At 43.3% G+C, this 21,592-nt stretch overlaps 8 protein-coding genes across 12 annotated transcripts; 6 read left to right on the top strand and 2 right to left on the bottom strand.

The window, feature by feature from the left end:
- The first annotated feature begins 2,336 nt into the window (after positions 1–2,336).
- LOC115765068 lies at positions 2,337–2,744 on the top strand. Its single transcript, XM_030708443.1, has one exon. It carries the CDS (start codon positions 2,340–2,342, stop codon positions 2,742–2,744), a length of 405 nt encoding a protein of 134 aa, XP_030564303.1. The 5' UTR covers positions 2,337–2,339.
- Positions 2,745–2,755: 11 nt separating this feature from the next.
- On the bottom strand, positions 2,756–3,323 carry LOC115765014 (general odorant-binding protein 99b). Its single transcript, XM_030708367.1, has one exon. The coding sequence runs from the start codon at positions 3,305–3,307 to the stop codon at positions 2,819–2,821; it is 489 nt and encodes a 162-aa protein (XP_030564227.1). The 5' UTR covers positions 3,308–3,323; the 3' UTR covers positions 2,756–2,818.
- Positions 3,324–6,583: 3,260 nt separating this feature from the next.
- On the top strand, positions 6,584–10,385 carry LOC115765013 (extensin). The gene is made up of 3 exons (XM_030708366.1): positions 6,584–6,721; positions 9,362–9,637; positions 9,697–10,385. The coding sequence occupies exons 1-3, from the start codon at positions 6,707–6,709 to the stop codon at positions 10,273–10,275; spliced, it is 870 nt and encodes a 289-aa protein (XP_030564226.1). The 5' UTR covers positions 6,584–6,706; the 3' UTR covers positions 10,276–10,385.
- A 106-nt stretch (positions 10,386–10,491) lies between these two features.
- On the top strand, positions 10,492–10,952 carry LOC115764986. The gene is made up of 2 exons (XM_030708313.1): positions 10,492–10,654; positions 10,708–10,952. Exons 1-2 carry the CDS (start codon positions 10,606–10,608, stop codon positions 10,923–10,925), a joined length of 267 nt encoding a protein of 88 aa, XP_030564173.1. The 5' UTR covers positions 10,492–10,605; the 3' UTR covers positions 10,926–10,952.
- Positions 10,953–11,126: 174 nt separating this feature from the next.
- Positions 11,127–12,284, top strand: LOC115764889 (pterin-4-alpha-carbinolamine dehydratase). Of its 4 annotated transcripts, XM_030708171.1 has the most exons (4): positions 11,127–11,222; positions 11,281–11,523; positions 11,578–11,731; positions 11,936–12,284. In XM_030708171.1, the coding sequence occupies exons 2-4, from the start codon at positions 11,369–11,371 to the stop codon at positions 12,233–12,235; spliced, it is 609 nt and encodes a 202-aa protein (XP_030564031.1). In that variant the 5' UTR covers positions 11,127–11,222; positions 11,281–11,368; the 3' UTR covers positions 12,236–12,284. The 4 variants fall into 4 exon arrangements, with proteins under 4 accessions (XP_030564031.1, XP_030564035.1, XP_030564033.1 ...); XM_030708175.1 differs by lacking the exon at positions 11,127–11,222 and having other exon boundaries at positions 11,258–11,523; positions 11,587–11,731; XM_030708173.1 differs by lacking the exon at positions 11,127–11,222 and having other exon boundaries at positions 11,258–11,523; positions 11,584–11,731.
- Positions 12,252–13,011, bottom strand: LOC115764888 (N-alpha-acetyltransferase 40). Its single transcript, XM_030708170.1, has 2 exons — positions 12,606–13,011; positions 12,252–12,549 (listed from the first exon to the last, which is right to left on the bottom strand). The coding sequence occupies exons 1-2, from the start codon at positions 12,980–12,982 to the stop codon at positions 12,312–12,314; spliced, it is 615 nt and encodes a 204-aa protein (XP_030564030.1). The 5' UTR covers positions 12,983–13,011; the 3' UTR covers positions 12,252–12,311.
- A 125-nt stretch (positions 13,012–13,136) lies between these two features.
- LOC115764890 lies at positions 13,137–13,732 on the top strand. 2 transcript variants are annotated; one of them, XM_030708176.1, is made up of 2 exons: positions 13,137–13,234; positions 13,320–13,732. In XM_030708176.1, the coding sequence occupies exon 2, from the start codon at positions 13,363–13,365 to the stop codon at positions 13,720–13,722; it is 360 nt and encodes a 119-aa protein (XP_030564036.1). In that variant the 5' UTR covers positions 13,137–13,234; positions 13,320–13,362; the 3' UTR covers positions 13,723–13,732. The 2 variants fall into 2 exon arrangements, with proteins under 2 accessions (XP_030564036.1, XP_030564037.1); XM_030708177.1 differs by having other exon boundaries at positions 13,148–13,234; positions 13,323–13,732.
- An 88-nt stretch (positions 13,733–13,820) lies between these two features.
- LOC115764887 lies at positions 13,821–20,825 on the top strand. The gene is made up of 9 exons (XM_030708169.1): positions 13,821–13,958; positions 14,912–15,206; positions 15,267–15,459; positions 15,531–15,927; positions 15,985–16,924; positions 16,997–17,250; positions 17,320–18,038; positions 18,094–18,259; positions 18,881–20,825. Exons 2-9 carry the CDS (start codon positions 15,125–15,127, stop codon positions 20,744–20,746), a joined length of 4,617 nt encoding a protein of 1,538 aa, XP_030564029.1. The 5' UTR covers positions 13,821–13,958; positions 14,912–15,124; the 3' UTR covers positions 20,747–20,825.
- Positions 20,826–21,592: the final 767 nt, after the last annotated feature.

Below are 21,592 nucleotides of genomic sequence, written 5' to 3'. Positions count from 1 at the left end.
TGAAAAACTCAAATTGAATTCAGTTTTGCCTTTGACTATTATGTGCACGCCTAACCCCCTATAGAAAGCGCCCCCCCCCCCCCCCCTCCTCCTATCCTACCACCGAGCGATCCATGAAAAGTGTCAAGTGTTTATCGATGGGAAGCAGGCGCCCAATGGAAACGCCAGCAGGAACGCGGGTGAGAAGGTGGCTGTGGACGTGGTTGACGACAACGTCGATGATTTCTTTACACGACATTTAATTGAGAAATAATTGAATAGGTCGTGTGAAGTGTTTGTTTGGCGTTTTGCGGGTCTTACGTAGCGCCCGGTTCGGTAAGCCCGACGCAATGAAATTAGCTTTGTCAAACGCGGCTGACATATGCACGGGTTGAGGTTGAATGGCGCGGAAAGATCTATTGCAGCGTGAAAACGACACAGCGCGATGTTAATGAAGTAGTCACAGTCTACGGAGAAAGTCACCTATGCACTAAGACCCGCCCCTCCCCACCCCACTCCTCCTCCTTCTTCCACAACGCCCTACAACCCAGCTCAGCACACAAAAAGAAATCCATGTGCGGCTGTCAAAGGCCAAAGAAACAAGTAGGAGTGCTCCAATGGGGAGTGCACGACTAGGAGATACGCTGAGCTGCCGATTAAGTTATTCTAGCTTTTTTTAAACATATCAAATCGCAGGGCTCTACCTAACAAAATATCATTTTTTCAGTTGTAGAGGAATCCCTAATCGAAGTTAACTATAAAAGAAGCTGGATACCTTTCAGCTATGTCTTAAAAAACAGATCTTTAAATCGATAATTATCGTTACTATCGAAAAAATATGATAAACTCGTAAACTGCGTAAGGTATCTAGCTCATATATGTATTTCCCGATATAACGCAGACAGACAGGCGGACTAATATAACTTGATCGATACTTTTCACATATTTTTGTCAAATATTCTTTCCTATGCCTTTTAAACACAGATGCACAAAAACATTATACCCTCTTCAATTCCCAATTTGTCAAAAGGCACTGGGTATAAAAAAGAAGTAGGAAGTCACGTCTGATTGCAATGCACTCGGCACTTGGCTTAAACCACGAATTGCGCAATCAGCCGCAAGCTTATAATTGCAGTTGCAATTTAGACTACTTATTGTAATTGAGGGAAACGGTAAAGGGATATGATGGCGAAAGGGGAGGAGTTGGATAGGAAAGCGTTTAGGAAGATCAAAAACATTTAGATATTTGCAACAGAATGATGGTGTCACCGTTAAGGATGAAAGGGAAAGAGGATAAGCAGAATCTCGTCAACACGAGCAGATGGTTCAGAATGAGGTAGAGCAGAAATGTTCAGATGTTCAAATTGTTCGTTGTCGTAAGACTAACAATTGAGCTCGGGCTAGTTAATAATAAGCTCCGGCAAATAAACTTTGTACGCGACTTAACTCAGCTGCCTCAAAACAAAACAACGAATTAAATAAATAAAGCTTTGCCAATAAAAACACTCACAAGCAAGTAGAAAAGACTACGAGTCCCGCACAGCCCGGCTTAAACAAGAGTAGCGGAGAGTAACCGACTAGGAGATACCCTGTAGACCGCACAGAGCTGCTATAGCAAACATTTTTGCAAATATCCATACATATATAAAAATAAATACACACACTTAAAAACATATCTGAGCCGCATGCTCTGAGAAATGTTTGCTTAATTAACTTCAGTAATAAATATCCCATCTTGATGAAACGGCTTCATATACCAAAGACCAAAGCTCTACCTATAATAATGGTCGTTATTTTTTTCAATTTTGCGGAGACAGGAGAAAATATTTAAAAAGTCAAATAATTTAAAGCTGGCAAAGTTTTGTCTCTAGCTTTAATGACCTCAATAACAGGATCTGAACACCTATGCGAAAAGCGATTATTTTCGATATCGTGCTAACGAACTGCGGTATGGACGCAGTTCTGTGCCCCTAGCTCCTATAGTCTCTGAGAAATAGGCACTCAAACAGGCAGACCGACGGACAGTTGGGCAGGCAGACGGACTGACAGACAAGTTCTGACCTGTTACATACAATTCCAAAAAACTAATATACCCTTTCTTTAAACATCTTCAATGGGATCAGGGTATAAAGAGTGCGATTTGCCCGAGCTGGGCTTGGATCTGGGCCTGTCCCATTACGTGCGAGGGACAGCTATTAGAATCGTGTCGAGTCGAATTCCACGAATTCTAGGTTAATGTCAATGCCAAAGCACTAATCGGAACTGGTTTTGCCTAGAGCGGGCTTATACTATATATATATAAGAGATGCGTGTCGGCGCACATAGTGCTCCATTTACCAAGTGGATGACAGTGAATGATAATGAAACAGTTCAAGCTGCATTTGCTGTGCTGCCTGCTAATCGGAGTTATATGGACTGTCCGAGCAGACGGCACGCCTAATTGGCAGCTGCCTACAGCGGAGGCAGTGCAGCACAGTCTGCAAAGCTGCCAGGCGCAAGCAGCTGGCGAGGCGGCAAACACGCTGAGATGCCTGACAAAGCAGCTGGGTCTGTGGTCGGACGTCGATGGCTTCAAGGCCAAACGCATAGCTCACATGTTTGCGGAGCGCCACCAGATGGAGGAGCTAATCGTGGTCATCGACTACTGCAACAATAGAGAGCAACGCAAGGAGCAGCCGGCACAGTGGGCCTATGCGGCCTACAAGTGTGCGACAGCAGGCAGATTTGGCCGGTGGGTCGAGGAATACATGAATAATATCAAATAAAAAAAAATTGATTTTATTCAGTGTGCACGAATTTATTTTGGATATTTTTCCAAGTGTCTGGTTAGACTAAGCTCTTAGGCCTTGACGCTGTGCTGGACCAGCTGCAGATTGGAGCGCATGAAGCACATGCCGCCGCGATAAGCCCAGGTGCAGGCATCGCTGCCCTGCGTATTGCTGTCCGCACAGGCCACAATCTTGTGATGGGTCTCATCCGTATGATCGACATGAGCACCGCCAGACAGCTGCTCATGGATCTTGTGCACATCGAAGCCATGGGTGGCATCAAAGAAACCAAACTGCTCGAAGACGCACTTCAAGTAGCAGCGACTCTTCTCCTCGTCCGCAAATTCCCATTTAATATACTTGGCCACATCCTCTTCGGTGGCGTGCACCTGCTCGGCGCACAAATGCCGATATTTGACCAGATCCTCATGCGTCTTTACCACATAGCCAGTGACATGATGAGCATGATCATGGTCATGGTCTTCATGGTCATTATGATGATGCTCATGCTCATCGGCCAGGGCCAAAGTCAAGCTCAGCAACAGTATGAAAAATTTCATGTTTGAATTTAGTTAGACGAATTGCAACTGCAATTTTTTGCTGTGCTTGCATTTGTTTTTATAGCTAACTGGGCTCGGGCGATCACCTTCTAAGGTCGCCGGCAACAAATGTGATTGACTGGCTGCATTGATTGTCTTATCGATGGGCTAAAGGTGCTAAAAAGTAATTGTCAAGGTTCAAAGTGACCAAAAACACACCTGATAATGACACATACAGACATCTCTATTTCGGTCTAGAAATAAATTTAAATTAAATATCAATTATATTTTCATTGTAAATAGTTTAATCATATAAGAATATATACTGGGGCAAGCTGTTATGCCATCTGTTAGTAAATTTATATTGGCGCCATCTAGCGATATATTTATTCGAATTGGATCCAATATGATTCAAATAAACTGAAAATACCTTCTATAGCACTGTTATCATCTGCATCTGTTAATAATGTTATGTTGGCGCCATCTAACAACAAAGCTAATGTAAAAAGGCGACATCTGGCAGTAATATAATGTAAGCGGCTTCTAGCGATAGAGCTAGTTTAACAGGACGACGTCTATTATTTAATGTTGTCAGCTATTTAGCGATATAAAGTAGTCCAATAAGAGTGCAGCTAATAATATTCAAAATAAACAGAAATCACAAATTGTGGCGCCATCTATCAATAATATAATATAGTTCTTAAGCTTAAAATCAAATAACCCTTACCGCCATCTGTCAGTAATATATTAGCGCTACCTACCGACAGAGCAATGTAATTACGGCAAGCGCCGCAAAGCTGCTTGCTTTGCACAGCGTACAAAACGTATTTTAGTATTTAAAACGTTCAAAATTTCAAGTTTAAGAAAACTCTTTAAAATTGTAGCACAGTGAAAGCGAACATCTACAGTTCCAGTTGTTTGTGTACCGCCAAGAGATTTTCGAATTAAAGTTGTAAAAATATTTTCCTGATTATTGTACAATGGAATAGAGTAAAAGTTATGTCCACAATCGGTCAAAAAACGTTGATAAATTTTTGTAGGACTTTAACGTTTTATGTTAATTAACAGCATTTGCAGTTTGCACCTACAGCTTCTTTCTCAGTAGAAAGCACTGCAGACATAATTCGTAGTATTTATTTGACTGGTCGAGAGCTCATGATAACAGACACCTGGCACACAAACAACAATAACAACAACATCATCTAATGAACTGTTACCTGCCAGATCAGGCTGCCACGGAAAGTTCAAAGACTCATTATGCCAATCAAACGGACGGCAAACGTAAAAAGGGAAAGCGAAAGTTCATGCAATAAAGAAAACGCAACAGGAGGCAAGCAGCAACTAAAACAACAACAACAACAATAACAATAACTGCAACACACGACTAACAACAATAAATTAACAGCAAACAAGAAATCTACAAATTGTTGATTGACCCCAAGAGCTGTCGGCATCTCCAGTCGCGTGTGTATCTGTGTGTGTGCGTGGGTGGGTGGGATATACGCGCAGCTGACAGGCCGACACTTATCACCTTTGCCAGTGAACGTGACTACCACAATGCCAGCCACCTAGAAGAAATGATAGACTAAATGACACCCTATAATAGAACACATAATTATAAGGCCATAATTTCTTAAACAGTTCGAAATTGATGAGCACGCATAGTTTGAACAAACACGTGCTCCAAAACAGCACACCCTTCTTTGTAGCACGCACAGCTGCAGGGTATATTAATCATGCCAGCAAAGAGCAGTTGGGGCGAAGCTGTGGGGGCAATTTAATAGCTGTTTTTGGTTCAAAGTGTGAGACGTGCGGTAACTAGTAAACAACAAAGACAACAACAGCAACAACAGCAACAACAGCAACAGCAACAACAACAACAACAACGTCAACAAAGCAAACAAATGTCAGTTCTTAGCCATTGTAATGATGAAAGTGAAACTATTTTTGTTAAGCTCATTTGTTATGGGCTAGAATAGGGGGCGTGACCTGTCCGAGAGCCGATCAATAGCTTGTCCAGACCAGTCTCTCGCACTCATTATTCTAGACTTTCGCTCAGTTAACTGCATCCAATTGATTGCGATGCCAAAGCAATTAAATCAAAGCTAATGAAAAGCCAACAAAAGGCAGCAGAGAGCATGCGCAGCGGAGCGCACAACTAACTTTTAATACCCTACTAAATCAGAGATACAAAAACAAATCTTTTTAATGTGCGTGCTTATTGATTTAACAAAAAGTTAGTGGAATACTTTAAGCTAGAAAGGAAATGAAAAACTGTGAAGAATATGATGCTTAGGTAATACAAATAAATCGAAAATATAATTATTAAAATTTTTTAATATATATATATATATTATATATTTATAATATATATATATATGAGAATATATGCTCTACAAAATAAAATAATATATTTTTTTAAAATTATGGAAATTTTAATAAAAATATATGTAGATACTCTAAAATTAAAAAATTATCGTCCCTTTATATTTTATTATATTATTAAAATAATACAAATTGCAGAATAATTCCTTCCTTATAAAGAGCATGTTGAAATTTTTAGTGAATGCTTTTTAATATAAATTAAAGTTCATATGTGCATTTAATTTATTTGCTGCCTGATTTTGTTGTTACACATGCTATGTTGAATATTCATGTCAAGCTAATAAAATGAATATAAGGAAAGGATATACGACCCATTTTAAAAGATGAATCCCCTTCGTACGAGTCTCACACAGAAGAGAAAAGAGAATTTCGAATAATTTTCTTTACGATATGCAGCTTAAGGATACTTCCTGCTGTGCATGGCAAACCGCATAAGTGAGCTGTCATAACCGAAAAGCTGGATGGCCGTAACTAGGCCAAATTCGCAAAGAAGTTCCTGCAGCGAGCCGCCGTAAAGCGCCCATTTGCGCCAGCGGCAGCGACTGCGCAGCAGCATTTGACGTCGACGTCGCTGCCGCCGTTGAAGGTATAAAAGGTAGGAGACCGCCCAGTGCTCGCTCAAAATCCAATAAGAAACGCGCGTGCGCAGCCGCCGTCAGTTGTTGTTGTGCGCCTCGTGTGATCCCATGCTAAAGAGCTGAGCCCCGTTATAGTCCGTGGTGTCCGTGGTGTCCGTGGCAAATCGTTGCATTTAGTTTTTGCATATGCAATTTATTGCAATATAATTTATAGCAACTTGTTTTTCTCAAAGTCACAACGTGCGACGTCGCGTCGGCAGCACAAATTGCGCATTTTAAAAGTTAAAATAAATAAAAAATAAAAAAAACCAACTGACAAGAAAAAACAAAAAAAGAAAACCCCGAGTGCAGTTGACGATTTATGTGTTAATTTTTTGGACATTTCTTGAGGCTTCCTGCAAGGCGAATAAGCCCAGAACACAACTTTTGCATACCAAAAAGGCAACAGACAGAGACAATGCACAACTTAAAGGTAAATGTTGACTGATTCGATTATACGCATGGGGCATACGTACTCCCGTATTTTGATATAGATTCCACGCTCCACATGATTTTAGTTTTTTCCTTTTGTATATGATTTTGTGGCCCAACACTTTCACTTTTCGTGCCAGGTTTAAGGTTACATTAGTGTCCATTTTATTGCCTTTGAACTGGTCTCTGATCTTTTAGCCATGACTCTGAGTGTGTGGCAGCTGTGGCCAACTCTGGGGGCTGACTCAGCGTCTAACATGCAAAACTGGCAATGCAAGCTAGTTAAAAATAAGCGAATGAGAGCGCATAGGTGGACCAACCACAAATTGTAAATCATTCACAAGTCAAAAGCACAACCAAAACTATCAGAACACAAAGAACACCCAATTACTTAGCGTAATTCATTAGTAAATGTATTTAAATCTACCGACTATACTTTAAGCCAAAACAATAAAAACAGCTGCAAAGCAATAAATTATTTGTCAGATACAAACATTTGCATACAAACACCAAATGAACCAAAGTAAATCTACCACGACTTGCGCTACATCTATGTTCTGGTAAGACAATCTTATGCTCTCCAGTTCTGATCTATCTTATACTCTCCAGTTCTGAACACTTTCAGACGAGGTTTGGAATTACAGACCATTACCTATATGCGCTTTCTTAGCCAAGGCTCAGAGAAATAAGTGTCATTTAAAAGTAAGATTAGTACAAATCCTTAAAATTGAAGACCCTTAAAATCTAATCAAAATGTTAGACAACTTATACAATGAGAAATTGCGTTTTTAAGTGTTTGAGTAAAAGGAAAGACTAGAATATCGTAGTAGCTAACAAGCGCTTGTACAATTCTTTCTAAAGTCAACAGCAAAATAAACACAAGACTTACATTTTCTTTGACCTACAGATTAAAAAGATTCTGATTCGCCTTAAAATGTGACCTTTGCTTCATTTCTTGCTGTAGTAAATGGATGATCAGCCTTGAAGTTTCTAGGATTATTGCCCATTAGAGGGAAGGGAGAGCCTAGGTTGGTTTGATCAAGGACTCATCTAAAATAAAAGCAACATTTTCATTAAGCAACTCAACTATAATAAGAAAGAACAACCTTAAATCAGCCGACTCGTACAAGGAGTCCACATCGTTTCAACATACCAATTTGGAGAAAAGAGCCAGACTTCATTGTAGATCAAAGATCAGCATAGCTTAGCAGCATTTCTACTCTGTAGAGTTTCTCAGTTTTCCCAATGCTTACTTTGGCACACCCACATCATAAAAAGCCGATAATCAGCTATTGGAGTCTAAGCTTTTAAGCCTAACACACAGCCAGGGCCAAGAGCGTGTGATCTTCAAAGACGAACCGCAGCAACTTGTGCAGCAGCTAACGCTCACGTTGTTGTCTTTGTTGTTGTTGTTGTTGTTATTGTTGTTGTTGTTTGAAAACAAGCTACAAAACTCTGACTTTTGGCACTTAGGATGGCCCAATTACGAGTATTGAAGTGCACTTACTTACTTCATCATGATGATCATGATAATGACGGCGATCATCATTATGATCAGCTCATGATCGGCACGAGCTGTGCAATTGTTGCTTTGTTCCGTCGTCTGTTGATTCAATTTCAAACAATTGGATTCCATTTCATAGCCGCATGAAAAGCCAAAAAGGAAAAGCGTTGAAAATTGCTCTCTGATCTTTCAATTGCTACGTTTTTGGAAAGCACCCATACATATACACAGTTACAATTCTTCTGCGCAGATCCAGATAATGCCCGGCGTGCAATCACGAGCCGCTGCGTGGGTGGAGAATGTGTTTTGTTGTCCATGGCCATAGCCAAAGGAAAGTCAAAGTGAAATGCTTGGAAAGCAAAGCCAATTACCAGCTTCAACTTCAAAAGTGGGGGAAGCCCAGCATAAATGTCTTTGGGTAATCTGAGCGCAGCCGGCGCGGATTACAATTCAGAGTGTGGGGCGTGCAAATGCAAAGATCAAGATCAACGGAAACTCGGTCACTGATCATACTCCCAGTGTGGTATGTGTTTGTGTATTCGTCACTTACAACTTCATGGGCTGGCGCATTTCCATGCCAAGTGGTCAACTCGTTTAACCGGACCTATGACAAAGCTGCCTAAGGAAAGGCTCAAAATTCCAATGCTCTAGCCCATGTCGATCGCTCGCTGGCCGTCCGGTTTGATCGGCTTCCATAGTAATCCAATTAAAGGAACAATCTACATTTCAATTCAAAACTAATGAACTGTAGTTAATTCACAACAATGGCTAACACACATGTCTATAGATTGTAGTTGTTGTTGTTGTTGTTGTTCGAGCACGTTTTGAATGCAATACTTGCTTAGAGATCGAAGCGAATCGATCTCCCAATCGAAACTCTACTCTGGCATTTGAAAGTCATGTGCGCTGACGTCGAACTTGTGGTCTTCCATATAGCTTCGGCTTCCTTGTCCGTAGTTCCCAAACTTCCGTCAAAGATTTTCGGCTAACACACAGCACAATTGTTGGCCAATGTAAACAATTCTTTGATTGATGATCGCCATGGCAATCAATTAAGCAGCGTTAAATGGTCTTGGTGACAAATCATGGACTCGCTATTGATGTATATCTTAACCAACTCTCCTGTTCCACTTATAGTCCAGTCTGCCGCTGCTGCTGTTGCTTTTGGCCTTGTCGCTGTGCATAAGCTCCTGCCATGGTGGTCGACGTCTGCGCAAGAAGCCGAAGGTCTACAATGCACTCATCACCACAGACGACAATTTGACCTCGAGTCGCGCCTATCCGGTCATTCAACCCACCATACACGAGCCAGGCTATGCGCCATTTGGGCCCTATAACCCATTCGGTTTCTACAGTCCGCCGCTGGTAAGATTCGGACAGCCACTGGTGCCAGGTCTGCCGCCCAATGAGCGGGTGAGTTTCATGATATCTGGCCACAGCTATAAATAGTTATTAATGTTTACTCCACCCAGCTGCCGTATCCACTGCCCACAGCGCCGCAATATCCGCCCGTCTATACATCCTTTGATATCAACCAGCCCAGCATTGTGCCGGCGGAAGAGCAGCCACAGCCGCAACCACAACCTGAGCTGGCGCCACAAGCTCCAGCCCAGCCAGAAGAGGCAGAGCCCAAGGAGCTTAAGACCAAGGAGCAGCTGCCGCTGCCACTCAACGAACGGGGACTGCCGCCTGTTTTGATACCACTTTCATCTCAATTTAGTGGCCAACCCATGCATCTGCCACCCTATCCATATCACCAATACCCGCTAATCTATGACCAGGCGGGCTATGTTCAACAGCGCGAGAACTTGTTGCCGCCCTACGATTACTATCCCAGCCAGGGCTATCCAACGCGCAGTCCTCCAGCTGCTGCGCCGGCAATGCAACCGGCAGAGCCGGAGGTGCAGCCCTTGCCACTGGATAGCCTCGATGCCACGCCCAGTTTTGATGACATCAAAAATGGTTCGGAGAACAAAAATAGCGATGTGCCCGATGTACCGCCGCCACCAATACCTTCCGGGCCAAAGCGCCCTAGACCAAAGGATAATTGAGGCGTGATTTTTGGCGCCGGCCCCTAACAAAATATACGCGTATTTATTACCATTTTCTTTAAGCATTTCGATTTGATGTATTTGTACGTTGTCGTTTAATAATATAATTAAATAAGCTTAGTAAGTGTTCATCAAAGATAATAAATAAATTCATAAAAAAAAAATGTCCGCGGTGAATGAACTTGGACCATTGGGAAATGGCATAGCCGAGCTGTGGACTGCTTTCTCTGAGCTAGACCCCCGGGATTTTGATTATCTGAACAATGTGGGCCTATAAATGCAGCGCTAACAGCAGGCTATGGCACAGTTTGCAGCGAGAACCTTTGCAAAATGAAGCTGACGTTTCTCTTGCTTTTGTGCTGCTGCCTTTTCAGTTTGGGTAAGTCGACAATCTTCAATTTTATGGTTCTTAAAGAATCGTTTTCTCAATAGCCTATGGCACTGATATTGTCGCCACCAAGCCGCCATTTGTGCGCAGTCGTTATAGTCTACGATGGCGTAAGACAACCACTGCCATTCCAGAGACCACAACGGGTCGTGCCGTAGAGCCTGTTACCTCGACGGAACATCCCAAGGTGGGCACCTCAACGGCCAGTCCCGACTATGATTACTATGGCAATGGCGAAGCTGAGAACATGGTGCATAAATAGCGTGCGTTATCCGGTTGACAGTATATTTTTCATTTAAACAGTATGTTATTATTTCCGAATAACAGAATAAATTATAAATATTCAAATTTAAATTTAAATTTCTGTCTTACTTCCAAGTAACTGTAACTTATAGAAGAAGAAGCAGTTAACAGCGCGCGTTAAATGATGTGAAAATGTTTGCGCTCAGCTGGATACGCAGCTTACAGGTTTTGCTTGGCAAACAACACAAATTTTATCAACATTTTCAGTGACAGTGTGCCCATATTCAATTTTATTGAATTTTTTTACTTATCAGCTGTAAGCGTTTAAAATTCATAAGGTCACACTGCTATCAGCTGTGCTCTTTCATTTCTAGCAAAATTGTAAATACTCAACCGTTGTCGTGAGCAGCGTACCTTTCCCGTTGGCCTAACAGAATACAATTGGCAAACCAGTTATTCAGAATGTTATTAACAAATAAATGTGCGCACAATATGCGAGGTTTACAAAATCTTGCAAGCCTGCTTAATAAGCGAAACAACTCTTGCTGGCTAACGACCGCAGCAACAATAAAATTAAGCGCGAGCCATTGGAGGGAAGGGGACCGACGATTGTATCGGTGAGTACAAGCTGCGATTTATGCCAAGATTTGAGAAGCTTTGATTGTGCGCAGCAGCAGCAGCAGCAACAGATATGAGAGTTCAGTTCTGTACACGACAGCAACGAGAGAAGCAGCAGCAGCGGCAGCAACTGGTGTTGGCCATTCGAGATTTTTCAGCAAACAACAACTCACAGCAACCGCAAGTGCAAAAAAACCCAAAATGGTGGTAAGTGAATATCTGGTTCAATACAAACCAATTACCAGATACTGTAACAGCCCAATTCTACAAAGCAATATCGGGGCTTAAACACGCTTATCGCTCGGGGCCACGCGAGGTCAGCTATTGGCCCCCAAGGGCAGCGAAAGCCGCAGCCACAGTCACACAATTTAACTAAATACTTGTTGCTTGAACAAATATACCCGTACACAGGCCAAGCTGACCGAACAAGAGCGCGCTGAGAAGCTGCAGCCACTGTTGGATGCAGGCTGGTGCTTGGTTGAGGGACGCGATGCCATATACAAGGAATTTCTGTTTAAGGACTTCAATCAGGCTTTTAGCTTTATGACTGGTGTTGCTCTGCTGGCTGAGAAAATGAATCATCATCCTGAATGGTTCAACGTCTACAACAAATTACAGGTCACCCTGAGTACCCACGATGTTGGCGGCCTGAGCAGCCAGGATATACGCATGGCCACGTACCTGGAGACACAGTCTAAGCTTTTGCAGTAAAACTTAAAACTAATTGATTAAATATATTCCGTTTGTATCGCATTTAAATAATTTGTTGTTAATAAGAATCCAAAAATCAGCCCAGCATGGACTTACTTAGTATCTGATAGTCCGCCTCTTGCAAAATATCTGGTGAAGTTTCATCCTTAGCATAGCCGAGCGCTTTGAAGAACATTAATGAGTTTTCATTATTATTTAAAACAGTGAGCATAAGCTTTTCCAGCTGCCAAATCTTGGCGCATGACTCAAGCGTTTGCATCATGAACTTGCCGAGACCCTTGCGCTGATATTCTGGTGCAATTTGTATTTCGTAGCTACAAATTAAGAGCGTCTATTAATTTAAAACATGTTGCAAACTTCATGTACTTACCAATATAGCACACAATCACCATCGTCCATATCGAAGCGGAACATTGTGTAGGCAACGGGTTGCTTTTGTTGATTCTGGGCCACCAGGAAACGAGCCCAGTTCTTATTAAGCTCCGATTGTTTTATTTTTGGCTGCCAGCCCATTTTCAGCTGTTTGTAAAAGGGGCCCACATTCTGTTCGGCCAGCTTAAATGTCCATTTGAGAGTCTTGGCATCCATATCGGCCTTGGCGCGGCAATATAGTTTAAACTCCTCGCCAGAACTGGACTTATAGCTATCGTAAATCCCTGGCAGTCTATCAAGTGGATTTTTTTCACGTGCCACTGCCTCTATCAACTTGTGCTTTGCGGCAGAGCTAAGTTCGTCCCGATTTGTCATTATTAATATTAAACACAATTATTTTTGTTTTATATATTTATTCTAAGAGAGCGTGTGTTGCACTAAAAAGCGGGAAGGTAGTGTTGCATATCACGCAAAATGCAGCCCTGGAAATGGCAAACTTTACCACACTGAAAATTTATAAAAAAAAAAGTAAACAACGCAATCAGTTGGGGTACTTTATATTTCAGAAATATAGGCTGCCAAGACAAAATAATATAAAAAAATCGATTAAAGAAAGGGCTCTTACAGGTAAATAGTGATCAATGGAGAAATGACTACTTTTGTGCTGTGCAGCTATATCCATATTATGCTGACGTTATCATTCGCTTTTCAGCAGCCTAAACGAAACATATATACTGTAGAGAATCCTACACACAATGTTTAAAAAATCAAAGCCCAAAGTGGAACCACCACCCACAGCGCCAACACTAGACGAAATGCTTGCAGATATTGAAACATTCGAAATTTGCCAGCCTGCTGGCAACAACGTCAGTAGCAGCGCAGCTCTGGAACACGCACTGCTTACTGAACCCGAGAATTTGACTCTGGAAACATGGTGGCAAGTTTTTGACGAATATGATCACAAAGTGAAGAAACTGGCAGCAATGGAAGGTACACTGGACGCACAACGGGAAAAACTGTTAGCCTGTAAAGTTAAGCTGGAAAAGAATGCCAAAAATCTGCGCGAGGGTATACAGAAGCAACAGACATTAATAAAGGAGGTGGTTGATTGTTGACATGTACAAATGCTCGATAGTTTAATTCACAATAATAGCAGTTTCATATATCGATAACCGATCCCATTACAATTATTGACACACACATACATAACTCATGTTATCGAGTATGTTGGTAGACAGCGCTCAGAAAGTATCGATACTTGTTACCTGCAGCCGTTTTTTATGTGGGGAGAAATAAAATAATTGTTTTTAAATTATTTGCAATAAAATGCAAGTGTTTGATTAAATAAAAAGTGAGTGTTTTGAACAGAAAATACCATCTTACTAAGATACGGATAATATAAGACACAAACATTTATTTTGGGCTTATGAATAAGCCAGGGAACAGGTTTAGGCCAGAAAAACTTGGCTGGCTTACCATTTACGCCACAGCGTTAATGGCAATACAACAGCGAGCGGAGGTCGATTGTTTTGCGTGTGTGTGCTTGTGTTTGTATATGTGTTTGCTTGTGTAGTTGTTTTAATATTTTGCCTATGAGTTAGCCAAATCCAATTACCAAAACGAAAAAGTGCAACAATTGTGTGCAAAAAAAATAACCCCCTGCGCTGGCTTATTAAACCTTACACTATGTATTTTATTTTGGGCACTAGCAACAACAGTAAGAAAATATTTACACACACTCAGCTAATAAAATGCTCACAGCAAAGGATTATTATCCAATTAAACGGTTGTGAATAGCGAAAAAGAATGCAATTCATTAAATAACCAAATAGAGTTGCGTGCGAAAAAAAAACAAGCGAATAACAGTAATTTTCACGGGCACACACAAAACAGGCGCAACGTACATGCGTATGTATGTGATGTTTATGTTTGTGTGCGTATGTGTGTGTGATTGTGTGTGTGTGCGAACAAAGTGCTAATGAGATGCTGATGCTCTGCTTCCTCTTGCCAGCTTGTTTGTTGCTTTTGCCATTTATGCAAAATATATATATGCGTACATTTTGAACAAAAGATGTACATACAAATTTTATTGTTTTGATCTGTTGCGAATTTCGCCAGCTAACGAACTCGCTGCAAAAGGTGAAAGCAAGATTTTTTTTTATTATTTTATTATTTGCTCAAGTTGATGCTGTGTAATATATTTGTATGAAGCCGTATTTATAAAAGTGCAATCTCTTTGTAAGCTGTTGAGGCTACCGTTATTGCAATAAGTCTCGATATTCTTTGCTTATTCTCTTACAACAGCTACGCGTGAGATGTCACATGCTATTTGTGTTGCGACTGTAACGGATTTTCCCACTTTGGCAATTCTTATTGGCAAACCAACAACTGCTGCAATAATGTAAGAAACGGGGGACTTACAAAGGTCAATCGAAGCCAGCAAACGCAGCCTAGAACTAGTTAGGTTTCCACACACAGACATACTAACACACATATACACACACAGTTACAGCAAGCATGGGCTGGCTGCTGGCGCTCCTGGCGTTGCTCTTGGCCATCAGCGAGCTGCTAGCAATCCCAACACCACTCAAGCTACCAGGTAAGCTCCAAGTTAGACTTTCTCCAGTTTCTGTTTACCTAACCTCCCCTTTCTGCTTAGGCTACACACATAAACTGACGCCATACATTAAGCACTGGGAGGCGGCGAACTTTGATCGCGCCGTGCTGCAGGCCGCGCAACTGCGGCACTTGGAACAGGCACGCGCACGTCGAAAACGGCAAGTTGAGCCCTCAAGTGGCTCACCTGTGGGACTAGCGCACACAATACGCCTGAATTTCTCTGCACATGACAGGTGCGTGCGTGGGCTGCAAGTCGGGTTCAACTGCAACACAACCTTTTACAATCACCAAATTTCGCTTACAGAGACTTTTTGCTGGTGCTGCGTCAGCAGCCGAATTCGGTGTTTGCGCATGACGTGGAAATCGAGAATACACTGGGACCCATCGATTACGATGTCTCACGCATTTATACAGGCAGCCTGGAGGACGATGAGGCTGCCCATGTGCAGGCGATACTCACAAGTGATAATCTGCTGGATGGCACCATTGAGACGCAAGCGGAGCACTATTATATAGAGCCAGCGCAGCGTTATTCACAGCAGCTGGCGGAGAGTGGCGTGCACAGCATAGTCTATAAGTTAAGCGATGTAAATATGCAGCACCAAAACTCATTTGCCACCGGCCTGTCCTCGCAGGCGCCCCTAAAGACACATTGCGCCAGTGAAAGACTGAGACGCAAGCGCTGGCTGCCTGAGGAGGAGGTAAGTAGACACTTCTAACAATAATATATGGATTTATCATTTTTTTGTAAACCTCAGCATGTCACAGTTCCAACTTATAACCGCAATCCGCCGCTGCCGCTGGATCTGGAGGTTCCCTACAATGATGATTTTCGTGTACTGGCCTCTGAGGAGGATCGCAGCGAGGAGGCAACTAGAACTAGAACCACAACAACAAACATGCGCAGCACAGAAAGTTTTCTGGCCACGCTGACCAAACCCACTCCCAATCGAAACATACTTGTAAATAACTATAATCCCTCCAACGTTGGCGACACCAGTCGCAGCTACAATAGCAATACCAACACCAATACCAACAGCAATAACAATAATAACGTGCGCAAACTGTACACAAAACATAAAAACATCATCGTTAGCACCTATAATCGGCCCATAGAGCCGGAGTTCGGTACACCCTATGAGGAGCCGAATGCCAATAATAGCAACAATCTGCCAAATAACTTTTTCAATGCCAATTGGACAACGCTTTCAATGAATAACAACGATCGACCTAGCCACAAGACCCACGTGGAGATTATTACCAAGAACGGCGCTACCAAGAAACCTAACATCATTGTGAATAACTATAATCCGGAGATTATTTTTGCACCCAATCCACACAACCCCAGTTTCAATAGCATGTTAATGACGAACCTTTTAAGTGGACGAGGCGATGACATCCACAACTCCCCTCGCCTGCTGTACGATCGCAAGACCACATGCATGCTTTATTTGCAGGCAGATCACACATTCTTCCAAAAGATGGGCAGCGATGAGGCCTCCATTGAGGCCATCACGCGCCACGTGCAACGGGCTAATTCCATTTACCGTAATACGGATTTCAATAACGATGGAAAACCTGACAATATTACGTTTATGATCAAGCGCATTAAGGTGCACAATATGAATGCTATGAAGGATCCTAGCTATAGGTTTCCTGGCAACTATGGTGTGGAAAAGTTCTTGGAATTATTTTCAGGTAAGCGGAGAGAGATCAACTTACTTTCTTTTGAATTTCTAACTAAAATATCGTTTCATTCTTGCTCCACAGAGGAGGATTATGATGCCTTCTGTCTGGCCTACATGTTCACCTATCGCGACTTTGAGATGGGCACACTTGGTCTGGCTTGGACAGGTGATCTTAAGAATGCGGGTGGCGTTTGCGAAAAAAACGGACACTATCGTGGCTCCCTCAAGTCCTTAAACACAGGCATTGTCACGCTTCTGAATTATGGAAAACATGTGCCGCCCGCCGTTTCACATGTGACTCTGGCCCACGAGATTGGGCACAATTTTGGCTCGCCGGTAAACAAAACTGAAATCTGTCCATTCAAATATGTAACCAGCTAATTACTTTAATTCTCCTAACGCCAGCACGATCCGGAGCAGTGCACGCCAGGCGGCGAGGATGGTAATTTTATAATGTTCGCACGCGCCACTTCTGGCGATAAGAAGAATAATAATAAATTCAGCGCTTGCTCCTTGAAATCGATTGAGCCCGTGCTGAATGCCAAGGCGCGTTCCATGAAGGGCTGCTTCACAGAACCACAGTCATCCATTTGCGGCAACGGCGTCGTTGAGCCCGGCGAGCAATGCGACTGCGGTTGGGAGGAGGATTGCAAGGACTCGTGCTGTTTTCCCATGTCCCGGCAACCGCATCTGGATGAAACGCCCTGTACGCTGACGCCGCATGCGCGTTGTAGTCCCTCTCAAGGACCTTGCTGCACCACCGATTGCAAGGTGAAATTTGGCGACAAGTGTCGCGATGATAATGGCTGCCGGGATCCCTCTTTCTGCGATGGTCGCGTGCCCCAGTGCCCCCCTTCGGTGAACAAACCCAACAAGACCATTTGCAATAAGGAGTTTGTGTGCTATATGGGCGACTGCACGGGAAGCATTTGTTTGGCCTACGGGCTGGAGTCGTGCCAATGCATACCTGGCCCGCAGGATGATCGCATCAAGTCCTGCGAGCTTTGCTGCAAACTGCCAGGAGAGGATAATCCCTGCCGCAGTTCATTTGAGTGGAACGAAGCGCCGTTCGATGTGCCCGACATGTACTCCAAGCCGGGCACACCCTGCAATGACTACAATGGGTACTTATGGCATTCAACCAATTTAAAAGTTGTCTAAACTAATATCATCTTACAGCTACTGCGATGTCTTTCAAAAATGTCGCGAGGTGGATCCGTCTGGTCCATTGGCCACATTACGCAAGTTGCTGCTATCCGAGGAGAGCATTGCCACCTTCAAGAAATGGGTGCAGCATCATTGGTACACAGTGGCTCTGGCCGCCGTTGGCGTATTTTTGTTACTGGTATGTGAAGGGAACAAGAAACTAGTTTTGTCTAAAGGCCAGTTTTTACCATCTAAAATTTTAATTTGTTCAAATTCCTCATCGTTAGATGGTAAAAATTGTTGTTTTTGGACTCTCAAACTAATTCTAATGATACCCTTGCAGGGGGTAGGTAGGTAATAAGGGAGGCAGTATCCACATCCGAGTCTATATAGCCTTCTGTCTGGCCTTATGCAGATTTAAAATTGTTTTAATGAAACTGTTTCGAATCATAATCAATATTCAATTCATTTCAATTTATAGTTTTATATCGTAAATCTTTTACATATCTGCAAGGGTATTTGATCTTCGGAACTCCGAAGTTAATTGTTATTTATTGTTGTAATCAAATTTTGTTTGACAAGTTAATGCGTGTGGTCACAAGTATGCTGAGGGATCAGTATGAGGCCAAAGCGCAGGCCGTGGGCGAGGGTGAGCCCAGTTATTAACCCGAAATTGTTCCCAGTAAAGCTCAGTCCATTGGCCATTGTTTGAAAAAGCTAACTTAAAGCACATTTAGGCTTGAATTCATGCATTCATGTCCAAATCTCCACCAGATCTTAGCTTCTAAATTTCTAATAATTTCTATTGTTCTTTCTGCAGATCCTGAGCACAAAGCTACTGGCGAAACGTTCGAATCTGAAGCTTAAGTCTGTGACAATCATACATAGCGCCACCACTGAAACGGTGCGTCTGCCGGAGAACAACAATGGCGTTATTGTGCACACGGCTGTGCGGACCAAGGTGCCGTTCAAGAAAAAGGTCCGGGGCGAGCGCAGTAAAAAGTCTGGAGCCGGCTTGGCTATAGGAGCGGCAACAGCAGCAGGAATACGCAGCAGTGTAGTAACAAAAGGCGGCGCCAATGTGGAGCCGAAGAAAGCAAGCCGAATGCAAGCGTTGACTAAAAAGAAGCTGAAAGCAAATACTGCTGAGGAGGAGCCGACCAAGAAGTCGAAAAAGATGGGCAAGCACATGAAGGAAATCATTGACTATTCGCACCGCAACAACAATATAGGCGCCGGCGATGATGCCTCAAATTTATCAACAAGCAACAATCACAGTAATACCTTTGGCAAGGTGCAAAAGTGGCTGTTGGAATCACCTATTGTGGCACAGCCGCTGTCGCACATGGAGCATAGCTCACGTGTTCGCAAGGTGATGAGCAAGTCGCAATCAACACCCGAACGACTGGTGCAAAAAGCGCCTCAAAAAACGAAGTCCATGGGCAATCTATCAAATGAGAAAGTCAAGCTTCAGGTCGTCTACAAGCCACCCTTCAAGTTCTCGCTACGACTGTCCAAGAAGCCCAAGGTGAAGACGCACGTGGTGGGCGTAAGCGCTGGCGCGCGTCCAAAGCGAGCACAGAAGGCCAACAACAACAACAACACTCGCTCAAGTGGACAGGCGGCCACGACATCCAAGGGCCCGTATACAGAGCGGAGCAAACGCACCGCCTTGCTACTGTGCAACGAAGCGGAGGACGATAATCAAATACTGACGCTCAACGAGCCAAACTATGAGACTCTAAAGCTGCCCACGCGCAGCTCTGAGCACTGCTATGAGAATGTAGAGCTGCCCGGCAGTGCAAGCGCTGAAGCCGGAGTCACATCCACAACCAAACCAGGCAGCAACAGCAGCAATAGCGGTAATAGCAAATTAGCGCCCAACTCCAATCGCGCCAGCTTGGACCCTGCACCTGTCGCTCCAACGCAGCGCAGCTCTTATCGCCGCTCCAACTCGCTGTCTGCACACAATCCGTTTGCGGTGGCGCCGCGTCGTAGTAGCAGCAGCAGCAAAGCGGGCAAGCATGAGGCGCAGCCCGCCGGTGGCTCTATAAATCTAACGCGTAACTTTGGCAGCACGCAGAATCTGATCAATCTCAGTCAGAATATGGCCAAGTCCAAGAAACGCAGCAGTCTTAATCTGAAAGCAAGTGCAGCCAAAAACGGCAAAGATCCGCCTACAGCAACAGCTACAGTAGCAACAGCAGCAGCACCATCCCAACGTCGCTCCTCTTCCAATGCGAATCTGCGCAGAAATAGTAGCACCTCCAATGCGACGCCACAGATAGCGCCGGTGCCGCCTACACGGAACACGCGTAACAGCTTCAGCAACATTCCACGAGCCAGCCTTAATGGCCAAAGCAGCACCTCCGCAGCTGCAGCGGCGACGGCGACGCCAACGACGGCGCCCAGCTTCTCGCGCCAGTCCTCTAGCAGCACAACAACAACGACGTCCAGTGGTGGTTCACCCCCACTGCCGCTGCCCCTGCAGCAGTCTGCCTCCACAAGCGCCATGGTAAGCCAACGGCAAGTGACGCAGCCGGTGCGACGCAGTCTGCACAATTTCAGAGCACGCGCGTCCAATGGGACAGCTGCAACAGCTGCACCAACAACAGCAACACTGGACAACGAGCTGCCATCGGATCTGGAGGTGGTTGTCTCTGACATTGAGAATCTGGTTAGCTAAGAGCAGCGCTGTTCGTATACATTTCAAAGCAACCAAGTGAAAGTGATAAGTCCTAAAGTTAGTTATACAAATTGTCGCATAGGTTTACATGCATATATATATATCAACTTAGATTTGTATATATATATATATATATATATATATACATACATACATATATGTACTTTACACTGCCTTAAACTTGCCGTTTCTGCTGAATATGTGAATGCCACGCCCCGCACACAACGAAACACCCCACACCCGAAACGACCACAAAAACCACATTAATGAAAAGAATGTATAATTATCTTCGGATTGCCGAAGCTCAAATACCCTTGCAGGCATATAGGAGAGTGCAATATATATTTCTAAGCATAGCCACACGCAGTTAGGGTCGTCTTAAAATCGGTATCATTGGATTCCTATAGGTTTTGCTAATATGAGCATGGTGAAGGTTGTTATTGCCAAGATCCGTATGTATATAATACAATAAAACAATACAACCGATGCTTACTTTACACCTATATAGTTGTCCTATATATGTAGTTCAAGCTTAGTTAGGATATCTATATACCGATAGCTACTATTGGCAGAATTCGACATACGTAAAGCCCGTGGCAGAAAGATGCATCCAAGTTTTGCCAAGATAGCTTTTCAATTAAGATAAAAGTTTGTATAGAAACAGACAGGAAGGCTAAATGAAACTGTTTGTTGCTACTGATCAGGAATATACATATTTAATACAGTCCTAAGATTCCCCTTCTATAGGTTAAACATTTCGTGACAAAATATTATAGTCCCTTCTGCAAGGGTGTTTCAAAACGCAAACAACGCTAGTGCTTACGGCTCCACTCCCACATACATACT

Source organism: Drosophila novamexicana, unplaced genomic scaffold (assembly GCF_003285875.2).
Source record: "Drosophila novamexicana strain 15010-1031.04,08,12 unplaced genomic scaffold, DnovRS2.1 tig00000877-arrow-arrow-pilon, whole genome shotgun sequence".
NCBI classification, from domain to species: domain Eukaryota; kingdom Metazoa; phylum Arthropoda; class Insecta; order Diptera; family Drosophilidae; genus Drosophila; species Drosophila novamexicana.
This window is presented reverse-complemented; position numbering and strand designations above follow the sequence as displayed.

What these genes read in the sequence shown, in the direction of transcription:
- LOC115764889 (XM_030708171.1), top strand. Translation starts at nt 11,369, where the DNA reads ATGTTATTAACAAATAAATGTGCGCACAATATGCGAGGTTTACAAAAT. An exon ending in GGGGACCGACGATTGTATCG is followed by an intron (nt 11,524 to 11,577) that starts GTGAGTACAAGC and finishes GATTGTGCGCAG; the next exon opens with CAGCAGCAGCAGCAACAGAT. An exon ending in CAAAAAAACCCAAAATGGTG is followed by an intron (nt 11,732 to 11,935) that starts GTAAGTGAATAT and finishes ACCCGTACACAG; the next exon opens with GCCAAGCTGACCGAACAAGA.
- LOC115765014 (XM_030708367.1), bottom strand. Translation starts at nt 3,307, where the DNA reads ATGAAATTTTTCATACTGTTGCTGAGCTTGACTTTGGCCCTGGCCGAT.
- LOC115765013 (XM_030708366.1), top strand. An exon ending in GTCTGCCGCCCAATGAGCGG is followed by an intron (nt 9,638 to 9,696) that starts GTGAGTTTCATG and finishes TACTCCACCCAG; the next exon opens with CTGCCGTATCCACTGCCCAC.
- LOC115764986 (XM_030708313.1), top strand. Translation starts at nt 10,606, where the DNA reads ATGAAGCTGACGTTTCTCTTGCTTTTGTGCTGCTGCCTTTTCAGTTTG. An exon ending in CTGCTGCCTTTTCAGTTTGG is followed by an intron (nt 10,655 to 10,707) that starts GTAAGTCGACAA and finishes TTTTCTCAATAG; the next exon opens with CCTATGGCACTGATATTGTC.
- LOC115764888 (XM_030708170.1), bottom strand. Translation starts at nt 12,982, where the DNA reads ATGACAAATCGGGACGAACTTAGCTCTGCCGCAAAGCACAAGTTGATA. An exon ending in GGTGATTGTGTGCTATATTG is followed by an intron (nt 12,550 to 12,605) that starts GTAAGTACATGA and finishes CTTAATTTGTAG; the next exon opens with CTACGAAATACAAATTGCAC.
- LOC115764890 (XM_030708176.1), top strand. Translation starts at nt 13,363, where the DNA reads ATGTTTAAAAAATCAAAGCCCAAAGTGGAACCACCACCCACAGCGCCA.
- LOC115765068 (XM_030708443.1), top strand. Translation starts at nt 2,340, where the DNA reads ATGAAACAGTTCAAGCTGCATTTGCTGTGCTGCCTGCTAATCGGAGTT.
- LOC115764887 (XM_030708169.1), top strand. Translation starts at nt 15,125, where the DNA reads ATGGGCTGGCTGCTGGCGCTCCTGGCGTTGCTCTTGGCCATCAGCGAG. An exon ending in AATTTCTCTGCACATGACAG is followed by an intron (nt 15,460 to 15,530) that starts GTGCGTGCGTGG and finishes TTTCGCTTACAG; the next exon opens with AGACTTTTTGCTGGTGCTGC. An exon ending in GGCACAATTTTGGCTCGCCG is followed by an intron (nt 17,251 to 17,319) that starts GTAAACAAAACT and finishes TCCTAACGCCAG; the next exon opens with CACGATCCGGAGCAGTGCAC.